General features: G+C 33.4%; 2 protein-coding genes across 2 annotated transcripts in view; one reads left to right on the plus strand and one right to left on the minus strand.

Annotated features, from left to right (window-relative positions):
• Positions 1 to 9,904: 9,904 nt before the first annotated feature.
• On the minus strand, positions 9,905 to 21,243 carry LOC127733301 (TELO2-interacting protein 2-like). Its single transcript, XM_052242663.1, has 2 exons — positions 21,130 to 21,243; positions 9,905 to 11,933 (listed from the first exon to the last, which is right to left on the minus strand). Exon 2 carries the CDS (start codon positions 11,915 to 11,917, stop codon positions 10,367 to 10,369), a length of 1,551 nt encoding a protein of 516 aa, XP_052098623.1. The 5' UTR covers positions 11,918 to 11,933; positions 21,130 to 21,243; the 3' UTR covers positions 9,905 to 10,366.
• Positions 21,244 to 27,263: 6,020 nt separating this feature from the next.
• LOC127733313 (E3 ubiquitin-protein ligase RNF115-like) overlaps positions 27,264 to 27,515 on the plus strand; it is a 40,522-nt gene continuing 40,270 nt past the window's right edge. Inside the window, exon 1 of the mRNA XM_052242688.1 lies at positions 27,264 to 27,370. Within this exon, the coding sequence (XP_052098648.1) occupies positions 27,287 to 27,370 (84 nt within the window). The 5' untranslated portion in view covers positions 27,264 to 27,286. The remainder of the gene's footprint in view (positions 27,371 to 27,515) is intronic.

Below are 27,515 nucleotides of genomic sequence, written 5' to 3' on the forward strand. Positions count from 1 at the left end.
TGATAGCGGTGATTCAGCAAATTCGAGGGCAGGGTTTATAATTAAAATAAAGTTTAGCCATTTGAACTATTCACTGCTGAATCATATGAATGAAAACATTTAACAAACTGACTTTACTATATCGGTAAGGGGGGTTCTCATTGTTGATTAAGGCCGTACGCGGTGACCTACAATTGCTTTATCTTCGTAATTTGAACTCTGACGGATAGTATGCAACATCTCCTTTTTTATATTGATTAGTTTAAAAGTTTAACGAAAATGTTCTCCTCAAAGTCCAATAAACCGTGACTTGTTTTTTTTTTAATCTGAGCATGGAATTATAATGACAAATAGCTCAATGGAGACTCCGAGTTCTCTTGCACAAAGTACAATAGTCATTCTTGCGATGATGAGTAGTATCCCATAATGCGTTGTGATCATTGGTCAACTTGGTTTATATGACAGTGGGAAATTCGTATGCAAATATATATTTAGGTATCATACACCTGTCTTACAAAATTATGAAAAACTGAAAATTGTTGAACATTTCATTTTAACTTTTAGATTTCAACGAAAAATAACCACTCTGACAACTTACCATGCAAGACTTTCTAACATATAAAGCAGACGAACCAAAACACGTGTGACTTGAATTTGTTATATAAGTTTATGTTATATAAGGTACAACGTGTGATAACGGTTATCTATATTCATTTACATATACAAATAAGAAGATGTGATATGGTGGTATGATTGCCAATGAGAAAACTTTCCACCAAAGTTCAAATACTTGTAACTGCTGTAAGATTCAGGCATTTAAATTTATATCTGGACTATTTTTTTCAGGCCTGAAATTATCTTATATAATGAAATGTTCACAAGAACTGAGCCATTGAAAGTACTGAACAACAAAGTAGTTTTATATATGATAATTACTGAATTTAAACGCTGGCATTGAAAGAGTTTTAATAATTGAAAACAAATTCCACAAACACTAAACTCTACAATGATCTGTTATTTCATAAAATGTTTGGATGTCAGGTTATACATTTGTCCTGTGTTTTTTTCTTTCAAACACATCGTTCGGTGTTAAATCTGGTCTAAGCACTATAACCACAGTTGGTGAAACCCGGACAATGACAGATTCAGCTCTGTCAATACTTTTCTCGGATAAAACACTTAACGTTCGAAAAATAAGGGGTTTCGCAAAATCGTATCTTCCTTTTCATTTGTTCTCAAAAGACGCAAAGTAACATTAGCATGATTAGGTTGACTAACATATTTTGGCTTATCAAAGCATTCAACAGACTGACGCAGATCTTCGTATGGCGGTGTACCATGCATAGCAGAAAACGCTTAATACCTTGTTGACAAACCTGGTCTAGCTTCTTATGGAGTTCATGCGATTCCCTCAGGTTTTGTTTCTAGATAACCACGATTGGTCTCTTCTTGATTGATATTTTTAGATTTCAATGACAGATTCAGCTCTGTCAATACTTTTCTCGGATAAAACACTTAACGTTCGAAAAACAAGGGGTTTCGCAAAAGCATATCTTCCTTTTCATTTGTTCTCAAAAGACGCAAAGTAACATTAGCATGATTAGGTTGACTAACATATTTTGGCTTATCAAAGCATTCAACAGACTGACGCAGATCTTCGTATGGCGGTGTACCATGCATAGCAGAAAACGCTTAGTACCTTGTTGACGAACCTGGTCTAGCTTCTTATGGAGTTCATGCGATTCCCTCAGGTTTTGTTTCTAGATAACCACGATTGGTCTCTTCTTGATTGATATTTTTAGATTTTAAAATCAATAAACTACTGTCGCCTTTATTCATCAGATTGTAAAGCCCCGAAAATTTTCTTGCGGTAGTGAAGAGAAGATACTCATATCTTTGGCACTTTCTTTGCATCACAACCAAACACGGCCTTGTATGGTGAAGCCCATGCTGTAAAGGGGAATCCGTTTGGCAATGCATGATGTATAATATTCGAATTCCTTCTGAATGGGGGCATTAAATATGATGCCTCGTGTAAGGAAAGTGCTCTATTTAAGAACAATTTGTTCCTCTGTCGTCGTGACAGAATCATAAAATTACTATCTGAAATATAGTGCGAGTACAAACTAAACGTAACTAATAATAGACATATTAACTTTCCCAGCTGTATGGTTTTTGAAGAATATTCTTAATTTTACTGAACCATTAGTTAATGTCATAGCAAGATATTGTGTTTTTGGTCATATGTATCTCTATTTTCTACAAATTTAATACCTGAAACTGAATAATAGGCAATTTGTTTCAAAATTTCAGTCATTTTACAAAATGGTTAGGTATTTTTGGTCATTTAATATAAGGCTTGTCAATTACACTGAAGCTATATATAAATTAAATCACTTCATCGAAGATTGTCAACTACATGAACTTGATCTACAAAATCAATTGTAAAGCCAGGGCCGTAACTACATTGAGGCAAATGAGGCAAATGCCTCATGTTTGAAATTAAAAAAAAAATAAGTTGACACAAATGCTTGTCTTCATATCAAATTGTTTCACGGTGAGTGTCTTGCAAGAAGCAAGTTCTGTTCACCCTCTGACATCGCCCCTGTTTTTTCGGGATCCATGTTTCTCATTTATTTTTAGTTTTCAGTGTTGATTGTTTGTCGTTATGTGTCTAATATCTGTTCCCAAGGTTGTCTTTTGTTCAATGGTTGCCTTTCTTTATGACTATTCTCCTAGTGTTGAATTACATTTGTAAATTAGTCATTTTGTTTTAAACTTTAGATTTATTATAATTCAGGACCTTTTGTCTAATTTTAAAAACTACTTTAAATTGTAAAAATATTTGAAATTAGCTCTCGCTTTTTTGTTCTATGTTCTATGTCGACGTTAAGCGAACACCAATCAATCTATCGACCTTTATGACTATGGCTTCAGTTGTCTAATATTCCTTGTTGTGAATGTTCATTCTCTGCTTTGCGTAGATTTAAGACTTGGGAAAGATCTACAATGACCCGTGAACGGTGATGTGTGGTTTGGCAATGTTACATGCCCACCGATGTCCAGATAGTGTTTGAGAAAATGTTTTGAGAAGATACGATGCTACCGGAAATAGAAAAAAATTGTCGTGTTTTCATGGAAAATTAAACTTTATATTAAAGAATACAAAACTGGCTCTCTTTTCTGTAAATAAAACTAAAAAGTTGACATGGGTTAAATTTAGACAACCCAATCTCTCGGAATCAAATCATTTAAAAAGAAAATAATGTATTGTCATATGATCTTTTACATTGAAAGGCTAAACTTGCTTTAAGCCGTGTTCAGGCCCTAAAATAGGAAATAAAGGGATATGGAGTAAATGTGCATGGGACAAAATCGCGCACAATACATAAAAAAATACGAATTATCAATGAACAGGGCTTTTATTCCTGTTCTTCATCATAACAGTCGCTGGAGGGTCTTCAACAACGAACGAATCATTCATACCCTACAACAAGGTCTAGACGGCCCTAGCGTCGACTTAAGCGGTACTTAAAGTATTGTACTGTGAATAAATCTTAAAGTCACAAAAATATTACACCAAAGTCTTGACCCTGTACAAGACCAGAACAGACAGATCCGACATTAATCAGCCGGTATACATATTAAAACTGCACAAAAATGTAGCAATGAGGTCTAAGAACAGTTTCCCTGAGTGTACCCTTTTATCCTAGTTAGGAACTACATCAAGTTGTAACTGAAATGTGTTATCAACACTGATTTCACATCGTTATATCAATGATAATCAGCCCCCTCTTAACTTAATTTGATAAAAAAAACATAATTCAATGTATCCCAAACTCTGTCTAACCGACAAAATGTCAGGCAAAAAATCATTCGGTCAGACAGAAATATTAAGATTTTTTAGTTGAAAATATAGTAGAAAAGGTCATATTTCTTGTTCGGTCAGACAAATCCTAAAACAGTTTGGCACAGACTGATAATTGACAGGTATAATACGTTTTTCTGCAAGCCAAAACAAAAAAACAGCAGCCACACACTCGACTATGTGAATTATGATTTTTGCTTTATCCTACATATCGGTCTTTTGATGTTGTCCATAAAAACTAAAAAGTCTTACATTGAATCTATATATTTTGCTTTGAGACCAGAATATTGTCGAAAAAATAATTAAAACAAAACTTGCGTTTTAGATTAAAGAAAGGGTCCGGGAAACGCTCAGAATGCTCGATTTTGGGTTATTTTATTCAGAGCTATTGTGGGTTTTGAGCGGTCGCCAGGCCCCTCGCCGGGATTATTTTTTAATATATATTGCCTCACTTTTAAAAGAGGCTAGTTACGGCCCTGATTAAGCCAACTATAACCGCCAATATGACAGGAACAGAAATCCCTCTGGCATTACAACACGCCACCTACAGATGTCTCATAGAGTTGTTGCAAAAGCTCTTAAACGTGAGATGCGGGTTGCTCCCTATTCTCGATGCATCGGATTTAACTTTCCTATTCCGACAAGACGCTGCTGCGTATTTATACATTCCGCACAATCAAACGGACACCCCTCTAAAAAAAATCATGTTTTACTGTCGGATAGGGAAAGTCTATGTGATGCCACCCAGTTTGGAATCTTTATAGTCTCCTTTCGACCATTCCTTTAAAGTTTCAAATAACAGTATTGAGTTATAAAAAGGAAAGACTCTTTCTAAATGACAAAATAGAAACAAGAATTGCTTCTTCTTTCAACAAATTATTGTGTCTTATTTCACAGGTATCTAATAAAACAGGAATTTGTTGTCGTGTGTGTCGTCCATTCAATGATACAATTAATCTCTACATAAATGATCATCTATGATAAATCTCGAAAAGCGTAGGTTTATTCCGTAGTAGATAGTAGAATCTTGAAACATTTGGTACCCGTTTTTGTGCACGTGTAATTATGGTTGAGTAGTCATATGCACAAATTACGTTTCAGAGTACTTGAACAAGAAATGACCCAAAGCAGAAGAATTAAAACCATTGCTGCCTCATATCCTATCCCATCACCATGAATGTCGGAATATATGCAGACAGGGGCGTAGCTGGACTTACATAAAGTGCAATCATAACTATCGCCAAGCGAAGCGAGAAGAAGCGAGGCGAACATTTTTTTTGGACCATTTAATGCAGAAAATGATAACTTTTTTCGGGCATTTTCCCGGTATGCCATGCTTATGAAATTCACATCACATTCACGCCCAAACTACTATTTTGTGAATACTTGTGGACTTTATAGTGATTCGGCAAGGGATGAGGCTATGGACCGCTCAAAGTCCCGTGCTGGTCCAGGATAGCACCCTAGTCGGGGATTTAGGGCAGCACCGTAGACGGTGGTCCAGGGAAGCGAATCCCCATGAAGCTCTGGGCATATGAGTAATTACAGTGACTGCTTTGAACATGAAAAATACCCTATCTGTTTCTTACTATACCATATTTTCATGAAACGATAGTAAAAGTCTAGTGAGTTCCGTAATTTGCTGCTTATATTATTAACATTGCTATTTCAAATATAAAAAAAAATTATAAAACGGGAAGATCAGGAAGAGTCGACAACCGAAGCGTTAATCAATGGACAATTGACAAACCCGGGAACAGATAAGACACAAAAGGAGAAACAAAAAACATTGAACATTGAAAACTAAATACAGATGAAAAACACGGACCCAGAAATCAATGTGACGACCTCCGGTGCTCCAAAAGGGTAAGCAGTTCCTGCTTCTTGCAAGACACCCGTAATGTGTCTCACGAAGGTCATTCTCAAATCAAAGGAGAGGTTTCTACGACAACGGTAGAAGGTCATTTTGGACACAGATACCCCAGGTGAATCAATAGTCTTTTGGACGAACGGACAATGGGAATACGAAATCTAACGGCCACTTTTAAGTCTTGACTTATAAGTAAGGGATATAAATCTAAGATGTTTTCAAGGTGATTGTATTGAGCCTGTATTATTAAATGTTAATACTGCATGTAAGACTTAAAGTATAGTTAATATCGAAAGTCCATATATCTATTTTTGCCAAGGCAAATGATCGCAGAACTCTCTCGGTGTTGATATCCATTTCTTAGTGAACATGTATGAGCGCCAACGAAGATAGTCTGTCCTGTACCATGCATGGTTGAACGGAGATAAGTTTTCGGTCGCCTTAATGCACTAAATGACCGTTCAGTAGTTGATGTAGTTACTGGCATTGTAACTAGAATTGAGAAGATTGCGAATATTGAAGGATATATAGTTCCTTATTAGTCACTGCTACAGACGACATTAGAGATTTGGGCTTTAAACACCGCCCGACACGATAATCTGTAAAGACTAAAGACTATCGGTAATTCAATTTCAGAATTAATTTTTTTTTGGTGAAAAAAATGTGCAAGCAAATGATTTTTTGCGTAAAGGCAGCTACGCGCCTGGCAGAGAAGAAGGATTCAATCATCCATGTTGTTGAGAAGACCTGTGGCTATTACATTTAAACAGTTAGTCCTAGAATTAACCAATCAGACGACCTTTAATACAACATTCCAGAGAACTTTTTTTCCAATGGTTAAGACTTAATTCACGAGAGAGATTATATGGTCAGCAAGAGGGGTTTAAATTCGCTTAATAATGAAAATATTGAAATACTCTTTTCTTAATTACTAGTATATTGTTGCATAAACAGACTGGTTCGGGCTCGAACTTAAATAGAACTGGTGATTTCGAAAACATTGCAAAATTGAAGAACACGAGATAAGGGTAAAGCAATTTCCCCATGATAATGGAGTAATAAATAAATTATAAAAAATGGACTAAAACTTTATTTTTAACATAGTCGCTTGGTACATGTCTCGTCCCCATATATTATGTCCCAGCCTCCACCCACACTTTTTTGGGGAGAGGGGGATTTTAAAGTAAATTTCCTTTAATATTACAATTTCTTTTCCCTTGTGTGTACTTGCTCTTATTTAAAACAGAAAAGGGGACATCAAGATTATATATAGATAAGACCAAGAACACATTAAATTGGGGAATATAAATAAAAGAATTAAAGAAAATTTACTTTAAAATCAAAAACAAACAACCCTCAGAAAAAAATAAGAAAAAGGGCTTCCATGTCCAAAATGCCTGTAGTTTTAAACATACTAAACTGTTTTAATAATACATTTTTTCAAACAAAACAAGATTTGGATCAGTATGCAGGTTGGTCGAAATGAAAATGTGATGGCTTAAGGTAATTAAAATTCTGACTGATATATTATGGATAACTTAACTGTTTTCAAATGGTGGTGATGTGGTTGTTAAAATACAAAAGGTAAGAAAAAGTTGTTTGAATTGTTTTGTAGTATTTGGTAACACACAAGAATACATTTAAAAATATGTTTATAAAATATAGATTGGGCAGTTTGATGACCTTAAGATTTCTTTTGTTAAAATAACAGAGGTGGTGTCAATATTCATGACCTTGGGTCAAATTAACATGAGAGACAACTAGAAGCTCTTTTGTGGCTTAAAGAAGCCTGATCTGCTCAACTTTCCAATCAATAATTAAATTGGGTTAGGATCAAAATGTTCTTAAGTTCAAGTAATATTGAACTGTTTCCAAAACAAAATACATTATCAAATTGATTGAAATTGTCCCTATGAGTTTAAAAAGTTTTAGATTTTCTATGATGGACTTTCAATTGGCATACAATATTTTTAGGAAGAACCATCATATCAACAATGCACATAATTGCTTCAGTCTGTGAAGTGCTGTTTTTAAAAAGACCTTTTTTATTTACTGTCTGTAGTATTTGTTTTTTTCATTGTTTGGTCACAAATTTTTGATTTTCTCGTTTGAATCATTGCACATTATGTCATGTCAGGGCATTTAAAAGCTGACATTACCATATGGGTTTTGCACATTTTTGAAGGCCTTATAGTGACCTATATATAGTAATAGTTGTTTACATCCAATTCATTTAAACTCTGGTGGATAGTTGTCTAATTGACAATAACACCACATCTCTTTAAGCTTATATAGTTCACATTTATTTCTTGTGGATTTCGTTGTTTACTAATCAGTCCAGGAGGCAACCATCACAAAATTTTCCATGCAGGTTTAATAGAACTTTCAAACTAAAAGCAAAACTGTGGTAGCAATACTAAAACTCAAAGTGATGCCAAAATCCAACCCTACGAATGATCATCATAGCAAGACTTATAAATTGTTTAACTTCAGTCCGAGAAACATATCTCAAGTAGATGTTATATAATATTTTTCTTGATAGGTCCAATGTTAAAACTTTTTCAGCAGTGACAGCCAGTTTTGATTTCTGATAGGTTCTAATATCACATCATTTTAGGAAGAACAATCATTTCATCCTGAAGCATAACAATAATAATAATAATAAGTCAGTCTGCTCAGTCATTTTCAAGAAGAAGCTGTTAAACATGTATTTCCTGTACAGGGTCCCCTGTCAAACTATAATTAGCAATGTCAGCCATCTTAAATTGAGAATCAGCATGAATATCAGAAATAAGCTCAGCTATGTAGTAGAAACTAGATGGTTATTGAAAAAAATACCAAAAAACAAAGAAGCAAATGACAACATAAAATCTTGAAGTAAACTGAATCTAACATTAAATTGTAAAAAAAATCTATATTATCCATCACATGATATTCTAGACAAATGTTTATAAATCTAGCAAATCAGGAAATATGAACTTTTGTTGACTTTAACTTAATATATGTCCAATGGCAAATATTTCAAAAATATTTAGGGCAAAAAGTCTGTACATTCCCATTGTTCAACCAAATTGAACTGTATAAATGGTATTGCCTTTTTTCTAATGTTTCCAAGAACACAAAGAAGAAAAATCTAGGAACATCGAAAACTGTCTAAAACAACACATTTGCAACAAGACCTGACAACTGACCCCTAAGAAAATTCTAACCAAGCCATCTTCTGTCTGGACACTGAAATTCATCAGTGATGTTTGCCATTTATTTGTAAACATTTAAAATTATCTGTGTAATTTTTTAAATTATGTATCAATGCTAACATATTTTAAATGTCATTTCATTGAAAGTGTGTAAATAAAGTGATAAATGTTAAGATGTTGTGTTTTATGTTACATATAATTATATACATTATCAGTGCTGTTTTATATATATATATATATATATATCTAAATTGAGGTAAATTATATGGTCTTCCAAATACCGTTTCGATTCCTAACATCACTGAAGAGACATTAATTGTCGAATTCCAGATATGATGTACCTTTTGTTTGCGGTATACCATCTTTTTCGCAAGTTTATTGTTTTCTGTTTGGTATTAAATTAATAGTTAAGATCCATTTTGTTACATCTGGTGATCCGTTTATTTGGCAATCGCCAATGGCAGTCAGCAGGGTTTAAGAACATTCATTGTTCGACCTGCTAGTCAAATGCGTTTTGTTAAAATATACTTTTTCACTTTTATATATATATATATATATATATATATATATATATACTTGGTTTATTTTCTCGAATGAAAAAGAAATCAATTTTCAAATGTGTATGATTATTTGCATATCCTCCCTTGCTTCATTTCTATGTTTTTAATACCAGTAGTTACAATAGTCAATAGCAAATGTAGTCTTAATTACTCAATTTTGTCTTTAAACCTCAGCCCAGAATTAAAGAATTCTTTTTTATTTCTCTTTCATAAAAATTGATAATGAAATAATTTTGGGGATTGTGAGTGGGTAAACTTAAAAGTTTCAGCATAAGCAATACAAAACTATGACCTTTGTTATCACCAGCTTAACTTAAACTGATGGAGTTCCCCTGCAGCCTGGGGTAATTCAAGAAGGTTGGAACCACATCTTATTTTCTTAGCAAATAAGGACTGTGCACAAATGCCTGAAGACAAGGAACACCAAACACACCTTCAAAGTTTTAATGTTTTAGAAGTTTGGTCTGGATACCTTTTGGTTTTATAGATGCTCAAAGACATATGTATAACTGTATTCCCTTCCCCAACATTTGATCTGGAGCATAAGGTCTTACTCAATGAATTCTGTATCATACATGTATTAAAATTAAATATGACTGTTTGAATAAATGTACATGTATTATTTGATAAGTTTTGTGAGATAAAAAACATTCATCATAGATTAAATGGTAAAAACTATTACCGGTAGATAAGATGGAAATGAAAAATTATTTTTTAAACAATACTATTGAGTATACTGTAAAAAAAAATCTGTTCAATACAGATAGAATTTGAGTAGAACATCAGACAAAAAGTTAAAAAAGAACTTTTTTTTTCTTTTTAAACACAGAAAAACAACATTACACTAATACTATGGCACTGAACATATGTCAAATCAACAGAAATACAAAAATCATCCAGTACAATCAACTGAATACTGGACATCTTTGAGAACTTTAACACAAAGGGGAGGTAATTGTGGACTATCAACTGATTTGATCAAATTTTCACACTTATCTCCCCCTATCACTTTCAACAATTTCAAACATGTTGTAACTTTCTCAGTCAGAAGCATTGTAACTGTCTCAGTTCTAGATGAGTCTTGAATTGCTAAACTGCATAAAAACTTCAATAACATTCTCAAAATATTTTCTGTGTATGATGGAATTCTTGGCCAAGTGTTTTTCAAAACTTTTTCCAGCAAATTCAGCACATTAATTCTTGTAATTTCTTCAGGCCCTTCATAAACTTCCAAATAACTTTCAATCACCTTAAGAATTCTTTGAAGATGTTTAACTGTAGAAAGTCCCATTACATCAATGAAATCACCTAAAAAAGAAGTGACAATCTGACGGAGAACAATTTTATTTTCACATTCTGCATTCAGTAAAATAATTTGTATTACTTCGTCATGCTTAGCAGTTTTTCTATCCATTTGGCTATCAGAGACCAGTGGAATTTTTTCAACTATTTTAAGAATTGTCAATATGGCTGGAAAAGATGCTTCATTCAGCTCTGCTTCATTTGTATAAAGCTGATGTTTCAGAGCTTGGTACACCACATCAGCATGACCATACCAACGCAGTTCTTCGGCAGACACATTTTCCATAATGTGCTGTAAGCACTGTATTCCGCTTATCCTGTTTGCCATTATATAATCATCTATAAAGTTAAGTGCGGGTGGCAAAACCTTTTCTAAATGCTCGTATAAATTTGGATATGGTGTGTGGAAAAGGCACCATGCAAAGACAGACTTAGCACTGGGATATTTTGTCCAATTACTTTTGGTAAGTTTTGGATTTAAAATTTTCAGTATTTGATTCATAATGCTATTTTCAACTGATTTGAAAGCATCTTTATTTGTTAAGTTTTGGTTGCAAGAGAGTAAATCTTCATCTGATGCACATTCGTAGAATAATTTCATCAATCTAAGAAGATTTTTTGCCATGAATCTTGATAATTCGGAGGTCCACAAATCATCTTTGATATGTTCAAGAATTAAATAAATCATATCTGGTGAAATTTGTGATAAAAAAGCTCGGAACTGATCATTTGTGATTTCTTCACTGAATTTTTCCAACAGTATATTGAAAATGGACATTACTGTGGCAGCCATATTTGCTACACCTTCAAAATCATTCTTATCGAAAATGTAGTGTTCCTTACTTGTAACCTTGGGAACTAAACCAAGATGAAAAATGTCTTTCATTAATGAAAAAGATTTGTCCCGAATAGCCGATTGAATGGAACCTAAGAACCAATCATTTGTAGCTTTGGCACATAACACAGTGCAAACAGCTAGGTGCTTTATTCTTTCACTTGATTCTTGTTCCAACACGTCTTTGAAAACATCTAAGAGGTTATAACGGCTAATTATTTCATCCTGTAAATCAGATCTAAAAGCACTGTGATCACTTTTATCGTGTAAGAGTATTTCTGTCATCAACGTCTTTAAACGAGCCATTTTATCCTCAGATTATCTGAAAATATAAAGCATATTTTAGTAAAAAATTATAATTTTATAATGCATTAAAAAGAAATAGCATAAACTGATGAACAAAGTAACAAGCTTACTGTATTAAAACATCTTGTTAATAAGAAAATAATAATCTAGTCATGTTTTGAAGTTTATCTTTATTGGTAAGAAAAATTAAAAGGGGATGATCAATTAGTTTTCAAGATCCAAATTCCATCTTTCAAAAAGGGAAATGTTACTTTGATAGAATACACTAATAAGCCTTATTTATGACACCTTTAGGGCACAATTAATAGAGATATAAAGGCTAATTTTCATGATTTCATGGACTCATCTTAGTCTTAAAAACAATTTGATATATACTACTAAAAAAATGTTAAGCAACACATCTTCTGACTGAAAATAAAGAAAAACAAAATCTCAATCTATCTTTCAAGTTTGTGTTTCCTTAATCTTTGATCATTTGTGTATTCAAAAGTATTACAGTTATGTTGGTCAAATTTCAGAAAGCTACAAACTTTGAGGGAAGGGATTTAAATTGAGACAACTATCCACCAGAGTTCAAATGACATGGATATGAGCAATTATAGGTCACTGTAAGGCCTTCAACAATGAGAAAAAAACATTACTGTATAGTCAGCTATAAGAGGTCCTGACACGAAAAAATTGAAATAATTCAAACCAGAAAACCAACAGCCTAGTAGTTTAAAACAATACAATATACAAAAAACAAATACGACAAACATGAACCAACAACCTCTGAATTACTGGCTCCTGACTTGGGACAGGCACATTCATCATGCAAAAGGGGGGGGGGGGGGGGGGGAGGGGGGGGGGGGGGGGGGGGGGGGGGGTGTTAAACAGGTTTGTGAGTGCTCAACCCTCCCCAAACCTGGGAGTGGTGTTACAGAAGAACATAAAAACAAACTGTAACAAGAGTTCACACACTGAAATGTCTCGCCTTCTTTACTAACCATTGATATTATGTTGATAGTCCTAAATGAAAGCTTTACTACAACTATTACATAAACTTAACATGATCCAAGAAAATGAAGTCAAGGTCATATAAACCAAACGAGAAATACATGTACACCTTACAATCATTCAATACACTAAATATAGTTGACCTATTGCTTATAGTTTCTAAGAAACAGACTTAACCAAGAAAACTAAACATTGACCAATGAATCGTGAAAATGAGGTCAAGGTCAAATGAACCATGCCAGGCAGACATGAACAGCTTACAATCCTTCCATACAACAAATATAGTTGACCTATTGCTTATAGTTTAAGAAAAACAGACCGAAACACATAAACAACTTAACACTGAGCAATGAACAGTGAAAATGAGGTCAAGGTCAAATAAAAATATTTCCATACACCAAATATAGTTGACTTATTGCATATCGTATTAGAAAAAAGACCAAAACTCAAAAACTTAACTTTGACCACTGAACCATGAAAATGAGGTCAAAGTCAGATGACACCTGCCAGTTGGACATGTACACCTTACAATCATTTCATACACCAAATATAGTAGACCTATTGCATAAAGTATAAGAAAAACGGACCAAAACACCAAAAACTAACCACTGAACCATGAAAATGAAGTCAAAGTCAGATGACACCTGCCAGTTGGACATGTACACCTTACAATCCTTCTATACACCAAATATACTAGACCTATTGCTTATAGTATCTGAGATATGGACTTGACCACCAAAACTTAACCTTGTTCACTGATCCATGAAATGAGGTCATGGTCAAATGAAAATTGACTGACAGACATGAGGACCTTGCAAGGAACACACATACCAATTATAATTATCCTATTATGAGTTTACTCATAATAAGAGAGAAATTAACATTACAAAAAATCTCAACTTTTTTTTCAAGTAGTCACTGAACCATGAAAATGAGGTCAAGGACAATGAACATGTGACAGACGGAAACTTCGTAACATAAGGCATCTATATACAAAGTATGAAGCATCTAGGTCTTCCACCTTCTAAAATATAAAGCTTTTAAGAAGTTAGCAAACGCCGCCGCCGCCACGGGATCACTATCCCTATGTCGAGCTTTCTGCGACAAAAGTCGCAGGCTCGACAAAAATCAGTTGCAAATGGCTGAACTCAATAGATCTGTACAAAGCACAGAAAAACATCTAACACAAAAACAATAGACACAAAGCACTGATATAACAGTACTTTCAGTTACTGAAAGCTAGTTCGAAACCAATTACTAATAAATAACCCTGTCAACACTTTATATCAAAGACACTGACATCATGTCCATGTGTCTAAAAAAAAACAATTTCAGTGCGGTCTTGGGACTAAAAATGTTTAAGGACATGTCATGGTCTTATTTAAGACTGATTAAGAAAGCATCAGTGAGTAAGGTAAGATATGTCCTATAGTTAAGATATCTTCAGATGGTCTTACCTCTATTTTTGTTGACTTGCCAATTTCCCCCGATTTTATTTCAAGCAAGGACTATTTACACTATTTTAATCTTTACTTCCCAGTATCACAGACCCATGTGTGTACTTTTAGGTTTTTACAATATTATGGCATATTTCTAAACAGATTATCAAATTATAAACACCATATATAGCACAGCCCAAGTCTGCATTTTTGACAAATTTTTAGTACCTGTATAAGATACATAAAAATGGCCTTTTTTTTACCAAAACCCAGATTCTGTTGGAAGCTGAGCTACAAGTATGTATGACAAGTATATTGTCTCTTGAAATGTAACAAATCAATTCAATTTACTTAGAGATGTTTTTCTATGCAAAGTTTTCAAAAACATGTAAACATAAAAAAAAAATAGATGTGTCAGAACGACACATATGGCAATGCTGACAAATTTGCAAAGTCCAAAGCACGAAATTTTGCCAAAATTCAGCGGAGCAGAACCAAACTCGAACTTGATCTGTAACTCATCATAGTAGACTCACATACTAAACATCAGCTCAATATGTGAAGTCGTTTAGACAAAAAGTCTGTATAACTTATTTTCATGAAATTTTCAAAGTCTAAAGCCCGTAATTTCTGCAAAAATCAGCAGAGCGGAACCAAAAGTAAACTTGACCTGTAACTCATCATAGTAGACTCACATACTAAAAATCAGCTCAATATGATTGCTAATGAGACAACTACAAAAATATATTTAGCAGAGACCAAAATGACTAGCATGTAAACCCATTTAATAAAGCTTTAGTGTTGATAATGCAGTGTAGTGATTGTTCTACTCATGTAACACTATATAGTTGACTTGAAAAAAGGGCACCACACTTTAATTTTGTGCATTCCAAAATTTCTGGTGTAAACTTTCTAGAAGTTGTCTTGCAAAAAACAATACTTAGATAAGTTCATAACAGGCAACAACTGTTGGTAAGGAACTTTTCAGGAAACCTGAATGCTTTTGAGTGGTCATTTTGAAAACAGAGATTTTCAGATGAATCATCTAGCAACTTATTCAGTTTCAGAAAAAGTTATTTGCCAAAAGTTAATGCTACATTTGTATTAGTTTTTATATAAATGAATACACTATAATTTTAGGTGACTGGCCCTAGCCAGTAACATGTCACTTGCAACCATATAAAGTTTGAAACGATGTGTCTCTTTACACATATAAATTAAATATTTTTAGTTTTTTATGATGTTTAACACATTAAAGTTATTTAACTTATTTTAACAACTAAATTAGTTGTGTTGACAATGGTTTTTTTTCATATACATCACTTACATATTTATTTATTTGACACTACCTTTTCTTAATGGTATCAATAAAACTACAGCCCAAACTAGGGCCCAAACATTGTTCTGAAACCTGTAATTTCGACCTACTGATTTAAAGGGTTTATACATTGCAAATATCTGTCTGAAACAATCTGTCAGATTTTAAATACACATAGTGATACAAATGAAGTCCATGTGTATAATGAATGTAGGACAGAAAGTCACAGGACAAAAAGTCACAGACAAAAAGTCACGGACAAAAAGTCACAGGACAAAAAGTCACAATTCAGTTTTGAGATTATTTTTCTTTAAACAAGAAAGCACTAATTAAAAAAATTAAATTTTTGTTGTTTCTTGAACTATTATATATGAAGCAACTTTGTAATTAAAATTTATTCAATAAATATCAATAATGATCAAATAATTGTTATGAAAACAAAATGTCAAAGTTGGTACTTAAATGGCTTCATTGTGCCAAGAAATATATCCTTTGCATAATCAAAATTTAATTAATTTTCATTTATCAAGGCTTATGAAAAATTTCCTAAACTTAGAAATGAATATATGTAATAAAAAGAAATTATTTCAAGATCTTTCTCTTATATATTCAAACAATTGTCAACAAATTATTTGTGACTTTTTGTCCTGTGACTTTTTGTCCTATCAAATTTGTGACTTTATGTCCTGTGACTTTTTGTCCTGTGACTTTCTGTCCGTTTACCGTGTATAATAAGCCATAATTATCATATTAAGACATTTCCTTGTTTTCAAAATATTGTGCCTGGAAAGTGTCTTTTAAAGGGGCATTATATAATTAGCAACAATTTAGACAAAAATTTAAAATACTATTTCCTTTTGTTTCACGGGTTAACACTTACCAGGGGCGTAGCTAGACCAATATGATGTGTTCTCAATGCTGGAGGAGGAAGTCAAACGGCAGGGGGTTTGGGGGCTGTTTTAGGCCCCCAGAAGCTCTTGGGTAAATGGTGCAAAATCCTGCATTCTCGCAATTTCCTGGGACTTAAAATGACCTCACTGAAATCTTATTTTCATGAGTAACAAGTCAACTTTTTTTAAAAAAATTCAAAAAAATATTAAGTCTTTTAATTTTACCAAGCATGGAAAATAAGTACTTTTAATCTCGCAGCTCGTATAATTAAGTTAGGGGAACACTTTGAACGATGCACCCATCTTGCACAACCGAACTTAAAAATAAAACAAAGTAAAAAAACGTTGATTGTCAATTAAAATATGAAAAAAACGGCAAACACTTTGCACAAAAATTACCCTTTACCACAACCGTTAAACTTAAGCCTGGCTGGACTGTTTAAAAAATCTGTTTTGTTTGCATCAGCAACATAATCATGATGCTCGTTCCGAAAATGAAAAGTAATTTCAGGAACGGAATATAGCTACAAAGTGATTATTAACATGTTTGTATGATAGTTTTTAATTTACATTTATAGTTACTATAGTTTAATTCTTACTAGATTTACCATATTTTTATTTTTGTAAAATTTTCGATGTGAACACAACTGCGATTTTGCATATGGGTTGCTAAGCACCTGCTTACCATGCTGAATTGTTTTCAGAAAACATCTAATTTTCGTTTATTTGCAAAAATATGAAAATTACATGCAAATGAGGTTTACCCTGCAGCTGATGCATATTGGTTCCTTTATATCTAAGATAGGGGATCACGGGACAGGGTCGTTGAGGTGAGGAGGTGGGGGTGGGTGGACGGGAATTTGCCCCAAAGTTGGTCATCAGGTGCAAAAGCATCAATTTTGACGATTTTTGTCCTATTACTTGACCAGGAAGACCGAATGATGGTGAAAGATGTATCCCACTGTAGTCTGCATGGAGAGTGGAGCCCAGTGAACGCATTAATCCCAACAAAGCTTAGGTCGGAGTCAAACTGATGTGGGTACAGCAGTCTAAAGAAGGTCATTTGCACCAAAAAATCCTGAATTTCTCAATTTTTCCTGATTTTTGGCTTCAACTGGACCTGCAACCGGAAGTAGTTGTTCACTAAGTGGATTTCAATAATAAACACGATCAGTAGTTATATTCCCGCTGGTTTACACTATTTTTGAAAGTTTAAGACCTATCAGACACCGAAGGGAAGCCCACCCTCCAGAAAAACCAGTTTTTATCAGATTTCAATTTCCTATTTGAGCTCAAAATGCACCTTAAACATGAGATCCATGACAATAAATAGCCTCAGGTTGAGGGAACATGCATCCAACTTCGAAATAAATATCATAAGGTTGACCTCTAAAAGATATGGAGAGCCATTGGAGCCAAATAATGGTAGTTTGGGTAAGTCTGTCATACGACGGTCACTGCATGGTAAGTTAGTAAGGGTTAATAAAAGCGAAATTTTGAAATAATAAATATGTTTTAAGCAGTTAGTTTTGCACATATTTTTATGCCCCACCTAGGGGTATTATGTTTTTCGGTCTGTGCGTCCGTCAGTTCGTTCGTTCATTCGTCCGTCCGTCTGTCCAGCTACAGGTTAAAGTTTTTGGTCAAGGTAGTTTTTGATGAAGATGAAGTCCAATCAACTTGAAACTTAGTACACATGTTCCCTATGATATGATCTTTCTAATTTTAATGCCAAATTAGAGTTTTGACCCCAATTTCACGGTCCACTGAACATAGAAAATGATAGTGCAAGTGGGGCATCTGTGTACTATGAACACATTCTTGTTCAAAAAAACATACATGTGACAGAGTTGTCAAGTCACAACTGGAGATTTGAAGATTTTCAGCTGGAGTTTGGGCCTCATAACTGGAGATTTTTTATCGACATATTTATTGCCGTTTTCAGTGTTCATTTTGATGATAAAGCTACACATTTCCCCTTTATTTAAATAACAGTATTACTATTAATGTATTCTCTCTGTATTGTTACCATGTGAAATATTTGTCAACACTAAGCTATACTATTGTATGTGGATTTTTTCCTTTCCTCATCTTTGTCATCATAAGTGTGTTTCTCAGTTCTATCATCAAATATTTATTTTTGTGTTTTACAGAGCTATTTTGATTTTGCCAGATTTAGCATAAACACTCACACATTCATTATATGATGATGGAAGTTATTAACAACCTTGACTGGTTATACAGCCCTCGCACTGTCGGTTTCATTATACTACTACTGGAAGTGTATAACGACCTTGACTGGCTGTTCAGCCCTCGCACGGTCGGTTTCATTATATATATATGGAAGTTTTTAATGACCTTGACTGGCTGTACAGCCCTTGCACGGTCGGCTTTCACTATATAAGAGGGCTTAAAAATCGGGAGATTAAAAAAAAATCAAAAAATCAGGAGATTTTGACTCCCGCCGAAAGAATCACATCTGAAATAATCTCAAAAACATTGATAAGGCTGATGTTTTATTGACTGGCAAGTCAATAATTTAACCTCATTGAATCCGTATTCATGTGACCTTTAATTCAACCCTCTTAGCTAGAGATGTTTAAGGCATGTACTAGGCATGTTCAACTATTAAAAGGAAAATTAAAGAATGTCAACATTGAAAGTGAAACAAGGGTCAACCATTTGGTTGACTCATTCAATCCATAAAAAATCTTTCTTGTACAGGTAAAAACGATGGTTAACATATTTTTTTAACCAATACTATGAAATCAAGCAGACCAAGAAAAAATAAATTGCACATGCTCGGACACTATCTATTTATATTTTTGTTTCACTCGGGTAATATGAATGTTGGCAGTCTTCGGAGGTCATCTCGATAGTTAATTAGATGTTGTTTAGACTAAAATACAAATCTTGGACAAGATTAATTATAAAATCATGTTTGTCAATAAAATAGATTAGGGACAGTCTCGGACAAGATAAAATAAAACAAAAATTACAATCAACTTTCTGATTTATCTAATAAGATGATACATAACAATGGGTACGAGTTGGTAGATTGATTGATTGATTGGTGTTTAATGCCACTTTCAGCACTATTTGGTGGCAGTAAGTTTTTAATGGTGGATGAAACCGGTGTGCTCAGAGAGAACCTCCAACCTTAGGTAAGAAAACTGACAATCCTAGTCATTTAAGATTGGAGTTGCGCTAACCTGCCACTTACAGGATTCGAACTCACAACCTAAGTGTTGAAAGGCTAGTGACACAGTAGTTGGCACAATAGTTGGACTACTTGGACCACTGATTAACCGAGGCCCCTAGCCCTACAAGTTGGTAGAAATGCGATATGGTTGAGTAGTTGGCAATGGTACGAGTTGTCATGTACCCTGTACACTTGTGGTGTAAATACGGCCATTTTTTCCATTGTTGTGATGAACCTTAAGGTTCATGTGGACCTTTTGGCTAATATAGCTGCGTTTTCACCTCAAAATTTACTCGAGTATAGACAAACCTGTGTATCTGGAAAAGTTTTAAAGCATAGCATGCCCTAGATAAATTAAATTCAAATGCATTGTATGCTTTAGAAAATTTAAAACTTAACTGGATTTTGCAGAGCATTTTTTTTCGTCTCCACAGAAGATGATTTAAAATTAACAAACAGTTGAGTTTTACTTGATATGGTCCACTTAGGTACACAGTTTAAATCACCAATTATTGTCAGGTATCTATTGTCCATCTATTGTTCAGGTCAATCAATACAGTTCACTTCAATTATTACCTGTGGGGAAGTTCTCAAACCTCTTTCCCAACTTAGTTTATTTTGGCACCTTCTGGAGGAATGAAAATAAGTGCACTGCAAAATTCTGTTAATTTTTTAATTTTCAAAAACATAAAATATATTTGAATCTTATTTATCTAGGGCATGCTATGCCTTAAAACTTTTCCAGATACACAGGTTTGTATGTACTCAGAGTAAATTTTGAGCTATTTTAGCCAAATGGTCCACATGAACCTTAACCACAATTATTAGCAAATGCCATTATGATTAGATATAAAAAAAGAATATGTGGTATGATTGTCAATGAGACAACTCTCCACAAGAGACCAAATGACACAGAAATTAACAACTATATGTCACTGTACAGCCTTCAACAATGAGCAAAGCCCATACCGCACAGTCAGCTATAAAAGCCCCGAAATGACAATGTAAAACAATTCAAACGAGAAAACTAACGGCGTCAGATATTTTCTATTATGACGTCAAAATTTTACAGGAAATTTTGTGATGTCCAGTAATGGCGGACAAATAGCGATAAGGTGTATGTGGCGGGGTTAAACATGTTAGCGGGATCCTGGGACAGTGGTGTAACAGTACAACATAAGAACATAAGAACATAAGAACGAACTATAAAAATCAGTTGAAAGAGGCTTAACTCATCAGATGGATAAAAATACAAATAAATAATTTATACAAATACAAGTGGAAGAGTTTATTTCAGTGGAGAGACGCGCTGGATTTGGTATTACTGTTATTGACCATTAAGCCTGTATATTTTGATTGTTACTTACTATCAAATAAACTAACAATAAATTTGGAAAATGCTGAAAATCATGAAGAAATACAATGCTGGACTGCCAATTGCAATGGGACAGTAAAAGGCTGGGGAGTGTCATGTCGATGCCATGAGTTTTTTTGTAAAGTTTGTCTATTTACGGCAAAAAACTTTGAAAAAAACATATTCAACAATGCTCCCAAAAAGTAAGCAAAAGTAAGTAAGGCACTCGATAAGGATAGCAGTTACCAACAATAAAGCTAATCTCCACTGAAGACCTGAAACAATGACTTAACAACTCTGTGGTAAATAAAATGTATATTATGTTTTATGGAGTTTAGTATGACGTCCATTATTACTGAACTAGTACATATTTTTGTAAAACGTGATGGTACCCAAATTGCACCTATTTTGACAGATTTTTTTTCACCTATGTTTTTTTATGATAAAGACAAAAATTTCCATTCTGTGTTTATTTTGTAGCCGTATCCTTCTTTATTATATAGGTACACCAATTTGATTTTTAATCCCTATTGAGTCATAGAAAAATGGGTTTGAATCGACCACCAAACTATTTAGGATTCCGTATTGAGGAGTACCTAAATTGCATCCATGCTTAAATTCACATCATTAAAAATCAAATAACAGATGTTTTGTTTTATTTTTTCAAATATTTAGAACAATTTGACATTAGTACATGCTCACTATTCATTTTTTTTTAAAGGGATGCTTGTAACATATTTTTTTTGTTCATTTTTAAAAGATGACTTTTTGTGAACGTCGCATGGCGGCGTTTTCGTACATTTTTCTTTTCCAGTGAAAGCTTCATCTGTTGATATAAACTGTGAACGTTTAGTGTATATTTGAATATATTCACCTATTTTGTAAGACGTGTATAAAGTCATATAACTAAAATACAAATTGTTTAGTCTCAAAGAAAACTTTTAAGAATTTCTCAGCTGTTTATGTTGAATAGGTGCAATTTGGGTACCGTGACGTTAGGGGCCAGTTGAAGCACGCCTCTGGGTGCGGGATTTTCTCGCTGTATTGAAGACCCATTGGTGGCCTTCGGCTATTTTCTGCTCTTTGGTCGGGTTGTTTTCTCTTTGACGCATTCCCCATTTCCATTCTCAATTTTATTTAGCATAGATAATTGAAGGTGTGCAATGCCAAAATAAAAGTATCGACAGGCAGTAGGATAGTTAGGATTTAACCTTATAATAAATATGTATCATGTTATGTATAGATAAAGCAATCTCTAAATAGAAAATGAACGTGGATGTGTATTTATACATCCCAAAAAAAAAACATTCGAAAATAATACAAATTTAGTTATGTTTTAATTTGTTGATGACAAAATCGATGTTAGTGCCAATGTAAACAACATTCAAAGATCTTATTACAACATTGATAAGATAACCTTTACTAATAAGTTTGTTTAAAGGTTCACATAGTGATTTCCGCGCTTTTAGTACAATATTACCGTAAAATTTAGGATGTGAAATACCGTTTTTAATAGTTTTCTACAGGTACAACCAAATTTACTAATCAAATCTTCGTATCTATGAAAGAGTTTAGTAAAGGTTTCAGTAATTTATAAAGTAAAGTAAAGTAAAGTAATCTTTATTTAAAGTCGGGATGCATATATACATAATAACAAAGAACATGAGCTCTTAAGAGCTCTTTAACCGACTGATATTAATAAACAAAACATACATGTAATAACATCAGATTCATATACAACACAAACATACAGACAGCACATACATGTATTAATCATGTTAATACATAGATAGCACATGCAAAATAAAAGCTAGGCAAGATATATATTAAAACAAATGTCAAATATCAGCACATAGTAACACACAATATGTGTATCCAAGTAGCACATGCAAAATTAAACACTATAAAGCACAAGCAAAAGACTGCAAGCAGCTACAGCAAAGGTAATGCATAAGCAAAGCAAATAAATAATAAATAAAAATAACTGCAAAAAATAAAAAATAAAAACATTAAACAAACAGCAGGCTTCAAGGTCAAGTCATGTGGCAGCAAGGAGTTACATTATTTACAGGAACTGCAGGTACAACTTTCTGAAAAACACCAGGTGGAGATAAAATTTTTGAACTGGCCAAAAGTTGATAAGCTCCTTGCCTCATTTGGCAAGGAGTTCCAGAGTCTTGCTGCCTCATAACTAAAGCTTTTCTTACCATACCTTGTTGTTTTTGGCCGTGGTATATCCGCTATGCCTTTGTACCTGAAGTTATATGAATTTTCTTTAATGTTTATTAAATTATGTAGGAATTCTGGATTGGATTTATTAATTATTTTATAAGTCTCTAATGCCATGGTTCTCATTCTTCTGATTTTTAGTGCTGGTAGCTTGGACTGTTCAAGGAGTGTATCGTAAGAATTTTTGTAGTCATCATAAATTGATCTGAGTGCTCTTTCTTGTATTTTTTCTATTTTCTTTGTGTTTTGTTCACTGCAGAAGTGCCATGTGAGAGGACAATAGCTGAGGTTTGACAAGATAAATGAGTGGTATATTGTAAGTTTAGAAAGTCTGGTGAGATGAGTGCCGATTCTTTTTAGTACGTTTAGTTGTCGTGCGGCTTTTTTACATATATTTGAAATGTGGGTGTTGAAATCCAGTTTAAAGTCTATTGTTACACCTAGAAGTTTCACCCCATCGTCACATTTTATGTTGAATCCATTTAAGTTGAAGACCATATTTTGAGTGTGTGTTTTTTTACCTATGGCAATTGCCTGGAATTTTTCTGGGTTTGCCTGCATTTTGTTGAAAGAGAACCATGATATTAGGGAGTTACTATCTTCCTCTAAAGGTTTTATTACTGATTCCAAAGTAGTACCTGATTTAGAGAGGGTGTTATCATCAGCATAGTTATATAAATCACAGTGTTTGACAAAAAGAAAGATGTCATTTATGAATACATTAAATAATACAGGGCCTAATATAGATCCCTGAGGAACACCTTTATAGATATCTTGCATTTGACTGATACTCTGTCCTATTTTTACACACTGTTTTCTTGTCGTCAGATAACTTTTGAGCAATTCAAGAGCAGATGGACTAAGCCCATATTTTTCCAATTTACAAAGAAGTAGATCATGTGGAAGACAGTCAAAAGCTTTACTGAGATCCATCAATATTGCTGCTAAGTATTTATTATTATCCAGTGCCTTTTTCCAGTCTTCCAAAATTTTAAGCAATGTTGACTGACAGCCGTAGCCTGATCGAAAAGCCGCAAGGAAATGGTCGAAAATATCATCAAAGTATTTAGTAAGTTGATTTTCTATGGCTGTTTCAAAAATTTTAGATATAGCAGGTAGAACACTAACTGGTCTATATTTACCCTTTTCAAGCACACTATTTTTTTTATGAATTGGTGCCACTTGGGCGATTTTTAACGAGTCTGGAAAAATGGAAGTGGATAATGGTAACGAAAACCCTGACTTGATAATTTACCAGTCTCTGATTGTATAACCCCTTTATGTCTCTACTTTACATTTGTACCTAAATTTTATGATATTATGTATGTTAATTTATTTGACTGTTAAGTCTGTTTTTGTGATATCCATTTGACGTGACTCTGTACTTATGTATCCCGTCATATCCAGAAATCAACGCCACTTTGCTTATTTGAATATTATACTAAAGAAATCGGATACGGGTCACGGAAATTATATTGAAATGATAGGGAATTTTGAAAAAAATGTCTGTTTTCAACTTTAATTTAAGTGATAGACAGGTTGCCGGGACAGAAAATAAATATACACAACAATATACACCATTTAAACGAAACATAATGACTATCGTTGCAAAAATCAAGGTTCCTGAGCCATTTTAAAAATCGAAGCGAGAGGCTTTTAACATTGCAGTATAAAATACAGGCTAAAATGGCTGAAACGTCAAATTTGATAACTTCGTGTTGAAAATTGGCTAACAAGGTCATTACAAAAACAGGTTGCCGGGATGAAACTTGAAACTTGAATGTCCAAAGAATAAGCAAGTCCAAAACTTGTATGTGTAGTCGTTGAACTTGAGGTTCACACGTAAAGTTAAAATGCCCCTATTTCAAGAAGAATAAACCCACGAAAACAAGAAAAATGATTAAATTCGCGTTCATTGTTTTGATTTTGACCGCCTGACACCTTTACGGAAATATCAGAGTGATTATAAACAAGGACTCTGTGACGGGCAACTTATAATATCCGTGTTTTAAAGATTTTAATGATATCAAGCCAGTCCAGTTCAAACTATTATCACGTGGTACAATTCTCATTTACATATTATGAATATTAATTAGCAAAAGTACTACTAATTTCTGGCTAGTCATACTTTGAACGACAAAATTATTTTATATCTACCTGTGTGACGTCAAACGCGCGATTCTACGCCAGTACTTAAAACCTTCCATCCTTTATGGGTGGATTTTACATAGATAAATAAAATCGTATAATAAAAAAAATGAGGATGTTTAATTTGACGGTATGCCTTTTTGTGCTTCTTTGTTACTTTTGTTTGTTTTTATAGTGATTAAGATGATAACACAATGTTGACTGCTGAACCCCTATTTTTGACATGTTTACCTTTTGTGTCTGTTTGTTTTGTTACGCGTCTGTTTGTTTTGTTCACGCATCGTTGTCAATATAATGGAATTAATTTGATGCGACTGTCATACAAGTGAGAGGTTTGGCTAGCTATAAAACCAGGTTCAATCCACCATTTTCTACATAAGAAAATGCCTGTACCAAGTCAAGAATATGACAGTTGTTTTCGTTCCATTCGTTTGATGTGTTTGAGCTTTTGATTTTGCCATTTGATTAGGGACTTTTCTTTTTGAATTTTCCTCGGAGTTCAGTATTTTTGTGATTTTACTTTTTTGTATATGTCTCTATACCATTGTACTTTGATTTTAAATTACGAGACTAAAGGTTCAAGATTCAAGATATAAAAAAACCTTTAAACTTAATCATAAAATAGAAATGTCAACATTAATGTATTTTTATTTTATATTGAGAATATGCAGCTAGATCTGGACAAAGAGAGACAACCTCGTCATTTTCATATTTCAGAGGTGGGTTTGACTTAGTAATGAATCCCGATTTTCTGTTAGGTCAGATATCATATTTAAATATAAATTTTAAAATATAACTATCTTCATTCGTCATCAACCATAAGAATTTATTCTCTGAAAGCTTAATAAAAAAATAATATTTATAAATTGTATATTGTGATAACAGTAATACACGTTGGATATTCTGTTTATTTGATGTCAAAATACACTTACCTTGTGCAGAGACATATATACACATGTGTATATATGTCTCTGCCTTGTGCATTTGAGTCAATGTCAACATAATATAAATTGAATTATAATATTTTGTTATTATTTTGGTGTGTGTGCGTTTCTATATGTTTTGTTTTTTATTACATGTCTGTTGTCTAGATTGCATTGCATATATTAATTATGGTTTATAATGATATTGTTTAAGTACTATGATGCCCACCTGGGTCCTAATTTGGTGAATAAAAATATATTGTTCTAATCTATTCAACATGAATTTACATATATGTGTCACTTGGAACACAAATCTTATATTATAAAAGGGAACAGCTAGTGTTTTAAGTAACTGCATAGTGGTTAAAACCGATGACCGAGATCCTAGAACAACAGCTGTGGAAAAATAAGTTGAAGATGCCAACTTACTGGCTTAATGGTACTCCAAGAATGTATTCACATAGCAACATTTTAAACTTATTTTACACAAAGCTCCTATAGCCTGCTGTACTTGTTGCTTGCTATTTTAGGAAGGCAATGATAACATTATAAGAAAATTTTGTTATTTATATCATATTTTTTTTTTATTTTGCTATTTACCAAAACGTTTTCTTGTGAATTTATAAGTAGTAGCGTCCTTGCTAAAAGGAGGCAAACATTGAAAAGGCCAAGATTTCTTTTTTAACGGGGGAGATATTTTTTGTCACTAGATTTCCCACTGTACATATCAGCCAGAGAAAATATATTGTCGCCAACAATTAACGTCCGTTAGACTTTTCATGTGGTTCGCTTTAAGTTGTTGATAGTTGGTTATTTACTTCTTAAACATTTTATTGATCAAGACCATATGACGTCATACTGGGAAGAGAAATGGCTGAAGCTGCTGTAAACACACTGCCAGTTTCCAAGTTTTATTGCCATTCGTGCTCTGAAGAAATAAACCCCAAATTACCAGTTAGAATATTTATTAATTATAGAATATTGTAATCATCTTGTTTCAGTTTACCCTCAACCGAAAGTCACAATTTCAAAAAAAAGTACCAGTCGCTGTTTTCACAGGTTAACTTGGATATAACTGTAAACACAACGCCAGTTGCCA

Source organism: Mytilus californianus, unplaced genomic scaffold (assembly GCF_021869535.1).
Source record: "Mytilus californianus isolate M0D057914Y unplaced genomic scaffold, xbMytCali1.0.p SCAF_3, whole genome shotgun sequence".
NCBI classification, from domain to species: Eukaryota; Metazoa; Mollusca; class Bivalvia; order Mytilida; family Mytilidae; genus Mytilus; species Mytilus californianus.